The sequence below is a fragment of the Sapajus apella genome, unplaced genomic scaffold (genome assembly GCF_009761245.1).
Source record: "Sapajus apella isolate SASKATOON/1434 unplaced genomic scaffold, GSC_monkey_1.0 scaffold2, whole genome shotgun sequence".
NCBI classification, from domain to species: Eukaryota; Metazoa; Chordata; class Mammalia; order Primates; family Cebidae; genus Sapajus; species Sapajus apella.
The window spans coordinates 20,569,023-20,575,296 of NW_022436942.1; the positions used below are offsets into that span (position 1 = coordinate 20,569,023).

Sequence of the window (6,274 nt, forward strand, 5' to 3'; positions counted from 1 at the left end):
CTTGTTACCCAGGCTGAAGTGCAATGGCGCGATCTCGGCTCACCGCAACCTCTGCCTCCTGGGTTCAGGCAATTCTCCTGCCTCAGCCTCCTGAGTAGCTGGGATTACAGGCACGTGCCACCATGCCCAGCTAATTTTTTGTAGTTTTAGTAGAGATGGGGTTTCACCATGTTGACCAGGATGGTCTCGATCTCTTGACCTCGTGATCCACCCGCCTCGGCCTCCCAAAGTGCTGGGATTACAGGCTTGAGCCACCGCGCCCGGCTTGCTCTGTGCTTTCTAAAGCACTTTTACATCTTCCCTCTCTACCCTTACAGTCATCCTGGAAGGATGAATGTTATTTCCTCCGTATAGATGCATAAACTGAGGCACAGAGAAGAGAAGTAACTTCTTCAAAGTCATGTGGCAAATTAATGGCAAAATCGGGACTAGAATGCATGCCTTCCATTTCTCTGACCAGTGTCTTTTCTAGCGGATCACACTGCCTCCTTGAAGAAAGGGATCAAATCTCTGGGGAAAGATGAGGGGAGTGATGTTCATCCCATCACTGACCCTGGGTACACAGGGTATCACTGAAAATTAAGTTATAAAGAGATTTCCAGGGCATGCAAAAAAAGAAAAGGAAAAGCAAAAGTAAACTAAGTACTCACCTCACCACGTTCCAAGTATCGCCTCATAGCCCTTTTATTCTGAATCCGGCGCCCACGCCAGTAGAGAAAAGTGCCACCCAGGAACACGAAAATCATTACCAATCCTGCTATCACTGTCAGAGCCATTGTCAGGTGGGTTTTGCTATGGGATATATAGAAACCCAACATTATTCTGGGTTTTCATCTTCCTTACAGATGTCAACTATACTTGTGCTGAAGGTATGGTGCATATCCAGGGCAAGAAATTAGCATTCACATATATATCCTTATGCACTAAAGGGACCAACCTAAATCAGGACCACTCTTAGACTACTGCAAGTTAACTTTAGGAAGGGAAGTCCAGAAGCCTGCATTCCAGTGATAGTGGACCACGTACATAAAAGGCCAGAATGAAGACACCCTCGCTCTTCTCTCCAGGTAACCATCTCTCTCCCAACTCCCAAATATCCCCAGTTTCCAGAATCTCCAAACCCATCATACCCAATCAGCACCAGTGTTTGTCCTAGACAGTCTTGAAGCTCTGGTCCTTTACACCTAGGGAAGAAAGTTACAACCTTAAATGAGAGCTTGGACAACAGAAGCTCAATTTCAACAGCCTCAGCATACAAAAGCTTATTTCAGAACTTACCATGGCATCCCATCCTGGAGCCCAAAGCTGATCCCAAGACATGGCCTCCACCTCCAGCTCACTAGCTCTCCCCAAGCCCCTCTTGAGTAAAACTCCCTTGAACTGTGGTTATTCCAGGTTCCCAAAACTGTGGTGTAATTTTGTGCTGTTACTGATTTTCCCTTTCTCCAATCCTTCAGTACACAGCTGGGAGTGATTCTTAAATCACAGCCTCTCTCTTCTTTCTGCTTCCCTCACCCTAGTCTGTGCTCCTACCATTCCACCTGACCCCCTCTCCCTATCATCCCATCACTGACCCCTGGGTGCAGTTCTCATGGCAGGGCCGACATTCATTCTGAACATCTGGGTACTTGTAGATGGGGCCCTTGGCACCTAGGACTCCATGGGGGCAGCTGCTCACACAGTGGGGCCCATCTCGAAAATGGGCACATTGAACACAAGTATCAGAGCCCTGAGTGGAAGAGAGAAGGTCAGGAAGAATCAGATCCAAGGTCAATTCCATACCTCCCAGCAAAGACCAGCCCAGACATTCAGAATCTTCCATCTGCAGACCCTAGCATTATCTGCTCTCTCTGTGCTCTCCTTAGCCATATCATTCCCCACTATTCCAAGTATTGCCCCTTCTCTGTCTCCCTTGGAGATCCTGGTGCTGCTACCATACCGAGCCATTGCATGTGGCAGTTCCCTCCATGGGCTGGCATTCCGGGTGGCAAGAGAAGCATTTGGACTCATGGGCAAACTCTCGAGGCTCCCTGCATCGGGGAATAAAGGGAGGGGGGTCACTTCCAAGTCCTGACCTTCGTGCCCTGATCCCACAATCACAGGTCTCCTATCTCACTCCCACTAAGGCATATGCAGAAAGCTTTCTAAAGGCTTTTATTATATGCCACCTGAACAGTTCCATTGCAGGGTCTCACCCCCACCCATCCTTGACTAGCTCCCCTCACTGTACCCATTCAGAAAGTTGCAGTTGGTTACACAGACACCTCCTCGGCTGTAGTTTCGACAGGACAAGCACTGACCAGGGCCCGGGCCCCAGCATCCCCCAGAGGAGCACAGTGGATCACACACTTTGCCCTCTGCCACTGGAAAAGAAAGGGTAGATTAGGAGAGAAGTCTGGGGACTCCAGCAGGCCCTCTCCTCATTGCTCTTCCTTGTTGCTGCTTCCATCCTAACATCCCCCTTCACCTTGATTCCATCCCTCAACCCTACTCCCACGTGTGGGCAGAAGAGTCCTTCCAGCCCTCTCCTCCCTGACTCCCTGTTCTCACCACCCAGCAGAACCTTTCCCTCACCGCATTCTCTGCGGGGCCGATTATGCTTGATGTCTAGTCGCTCTTCCGAAGGCCCCCGAAGCAGCTTGGTCCAGTTCAAAGTGTGGTGGTAACAGAGCTGCCGATTGGCACTTATATAGATACGCCCAGCACTGATTTCCTTCAGGGATCGGAAGCCCAGAGATGTGACATTCAAGTTCTTCATGATCAACAACGAGAAGCCCCGGCTGAGAATAAGGAGACAGGATGAGAGGAGAGACTACTAAGGAACATTAACCATGCAGTGGATTCATGTTAGTCAAGAAATGTGCTCAGTGCCTAGATCACTGAGAGGGAGTCCCCCTCCTTTTGCCCTTTCCTCATCAAACTCTGAAACCTTTTGGTTTTGAGGCACTGCTGTATGAGACAGTGCCTTGTATTTTACTCAAGAATGCCTAAGACACAGGCTTCATTGCCTGGAGATGCCACTTCCTCCATACCCTTTACTCACTTGTAGAGGCTTCTGCCTCCAATGGTTGTCAGGTTGGAAAAAACACTGAAGTTGTGCATGTGGGGAGGCCAGGACTGGATGTTCAGGTAACCTGAGGGGTTGGAGAGACACAATATGGGCAGGGAGCCTTCTTCTTTATTGGGTTCTCCTGGTTCCTCCCCTGTAACTTGGGATGTGATTTTTCTCAAGTAGTTATACCACAATTTATGCCAGTGGTTCACCTATTCTAGAAAGGGCAAACTCTCTGCCACTCACCTGTGATCTCCTGTACTGTCTGGAAGACATTGAGTTTCTCCGGGTCCAGGGCAGGTATCTTGTGCCAGGGGTCTCTGAGGAGAACAGTAGAAACCAATTAACAAAGTAAGGTACAACCCAGTGTCAATGAGCACACTCAGCCTCAGAATTTGGTTTCTTTTCTTTTCTTTTTTTTTGAGACGGAGTTTGACTCTTGTTGCCTAAGCTGGAGTGCAATGGCACAATCTCAGCTCACCGCAACCTCAGCCTCCTGGGTTCAAACGATTCTCCTCTCTCAGCCTCCTGAGTAGCTGGGATTACAGGTATGGGCCACCATGCTTGGCTAATTTGTATTTTTAGTAGAGACGGGGTTTCTCCATATTGGTCTGGCTGGTCTCGAACTCCTGACCTCAGGTGATCCACCCACCTCAGCTTCCCAAAGTGTTGGGATTACAGGTGTGAGCCACCATGCCTGGCCTTCAGAATTTGGTTTCTAAATATTATTCTTCACTAAAAGGAAACATTCCTTGGAGAAATGGCTGGGACAGGGGAACCTAGAGCATCTTGTGCAAACAAGGAAAGACTCAAAGAACTAAGGATGCAGCCCAAAGAACACAGGAGCCAGCTTGGAGGGGCTCCCAATGGCCAAATCAGGGACACCTAAACACCAAAATAAATAATGATTGTAAAGGATTATAACCATTGACTAGAATAAAATAGGTATCCATAAGAGTAAATAAATAAATAGGAAAGAAAGACTTTTTTTTTTTTTTAAGAGACAGGGTCTCACTCTGTTGCCCAGGCTGGAGTGCAGTAATGTGATCATAGCTCACTGTAACCTTGAACTAGGCTCAAGCAATTTTCTCACTTGCTCCCAAAGTGCTGAGATTACGGACATGAGCCACTGTGCCCGCTGAAAAGACTCTTCCTAACACTAGAATGCCAACAAACAAATGCAGAAGAAATAATGGAATTGGAAAATTATCATTTGGCAACTATCATAACAATAATTGATTCAGGCAATTATCCCAAGACATTTAATAATAGCAAATGGAAAAAACAGTAACTTTACAGTAGAATAACCTGACAGATATCACCTTAACTAAGTGACCAGAGACATTATTGCAAGTGCTGGGGCACATCAACATCACGTGCATCCTCCATAGGATGCCCTGAGCTCACAGCCTCTGTGGTGTTCCTATCAAACTCCAGCCTGGAGGAAACGCATGCCTGTAATTCCAGCACTTTGGGAGGCTGAGGCGGGAGGATCGCTTGAGCTCATGAGTTTGAGACCAGCCTGGACAGCATAGTGAAACCCTGTCTCTATAAAAAACATAAAAAACCAGCCCCGCGTGGTGGCGTGCACCTGTAATCCCTGCTACTCCCGCGGCTGAGGTGGAAGGATCACTTCAGCCCAGGAGGCAGAGGTTGCAGTGAGCCAAGATCATGCCATTGCACTCCAGCCTGGGCAATACAGCCAGACCTTATCTCAAAAACAAAAAAAACCCGAAAACCCTACAAAAACTTGAATCTAATCATGAGGACACATCAAACAAATCCTAACTGAAGAACATTCTGCCTGTTAACTAACCTATACTCATTAAGAATATCATGAAAGATAATAAAACCTGAGGAGCTGTTATAAAGGAGACTGAAGAGGCACGATAACTGAATGTGATGTTTGATCCCAAACCTTAGGAGGACAATTAGTGAAATCTGAATAAGGTGTGTAGGCTGATAATATTTTTTTTTTCAAGGTGGAGTCTCTCTCTGTTGCCCATTGGAGTGCAATGGTGTGCTCTCAGCTCACTGCAACCTCTGCCTCCCAAGTTCAAGTGATTCTCCTGCCTCAGCCTCCTGAGTAGCTGGGATTATAAGTGCGAGCCATTATGCTTGGCTATTTTTTTATTTTTAGTAGAGATGGGGTTTCACCATGTTGGTCAAGCTGATCTTGAGCTCCTGACCTTGTGATCCGCCCGCCTTGGCCTCCCAAAGTCCTGGGATTATAGGTGTAAGCCACTGTGCCTGACCCGATAATATTTTGCTATTATTTGTATTACAATGTTAATTTTCTGATTCAAACAACTATACCGTGGTTATGTAAGAAAATATTATTGTTTCTGGCTGGGCGCAGTGGCTCACGCCTGTAATCCCAGCACTTTGGGAGGCCGACACAGATGGATCACCTGAGGTTTGGAGTTTGAGACCAGCCTGACCAACATGGAGAAAATCTGTCTCTACTAAAAATACAAAATTAGCCAGGTGTGGTGGAGCATGCCTGTAATCCTAGCTACCCGGGAGGCTGAGGCAGGAGAATTGCTCGAACCTGGGAGGTGGAAGTTAACAGTAAGCTGAGATTGCACATTACACTCCAGCCTGGACAACAAGCAGGAAACTCGGTCTCAAAAAAAAAAAGAAGGAAAGAAAAAGAAAATATTGTTTTTAAGGAATACACAATGAAATATAACATGGGTAAGGAAGAACCATGTATGAAAATTTATCCTCAAGTGGTCCAGAAAAACAAGAGCATATGGGGTGTGTGTGTGTGTGTGTGTGTGTGTGTGCACAGAAAGAAGTGATAAAGCATATGTAGTATGTTAATATTTGGAGGATCTGAGTAGAAGAGTATACAGGGGCCAGGCATGGTGTCTCACACCTGTAATCCCAGCACTTTGGGAAGCTGGGGTGGGCAGATCACTTGAGGTCCCGAGTTCAAGACCAGCCTGGCCTACATGGTGAAATCCTGTCTCTACTAAAAATACAAAAATTAGCTGGGTGTGGTGGCACATGCCTATAATTCCAGCTACTTAGGAGGCTGAGGCAGGAGAATTGCTGAACCTGGGAGGCAGAGGTTGCAGTGAGCCAAGGTTGCACCACTGCACTCCAGCCTGGGCGACACAGTGAGACTTTGTCATTAAAAAAAAAAAAAAAGGCCGGGTGCGGTGACTCGAGCCTGTAATCCCAGCACTGTGGGAGGCCGAGGCGGGTGGATCACGT

General features: G+C 47.2%; 1 protein-coding gene across 1 annotated transcript in view; it reads right to left on the minus strand.

Annotated features, from left to right (window-relative positions):
* Positions 1-6,274, minus strand: part of ERBB3 (erb-b2 receptor tyrosine kinase 3) — a 23,890-nt gene that overhangs the window by 8,393 nt on the left and 9,223 nt on the right. The window contains exons 10-17 of the mRNA XM_032291078.1: positions 3,299-3,372; positions 3,044-3,134; positions 2,575-2,780; positions 2,231-2,363; positions 1,940-2,030; positions 1,575-1,729; positions 1,131-1,184; positions 651-792 (exon numbers count right to left, since the gene is read on the minus strand). Coding sequence (XP_032146969.1) covers positions 651-792; positions 1,131-1,184; positions 1,575-1,729; positions 1,940-2,030; positions 2,231-2,363; positions 2,575-2,780; positions 3,044-3,134; positions 3,299-3,372 — 946 coding nt within the window. The remainder of the gene's footprint in view (positions 1-650; positions 793-1,130; positions 1,185-1,574; positions 1,730-1,939; positions 2,031-2,230; positions 2,364-2,574; positions 2,781-3,043; positions 3,135-3,298; positions 3,373-6,274) is intronic.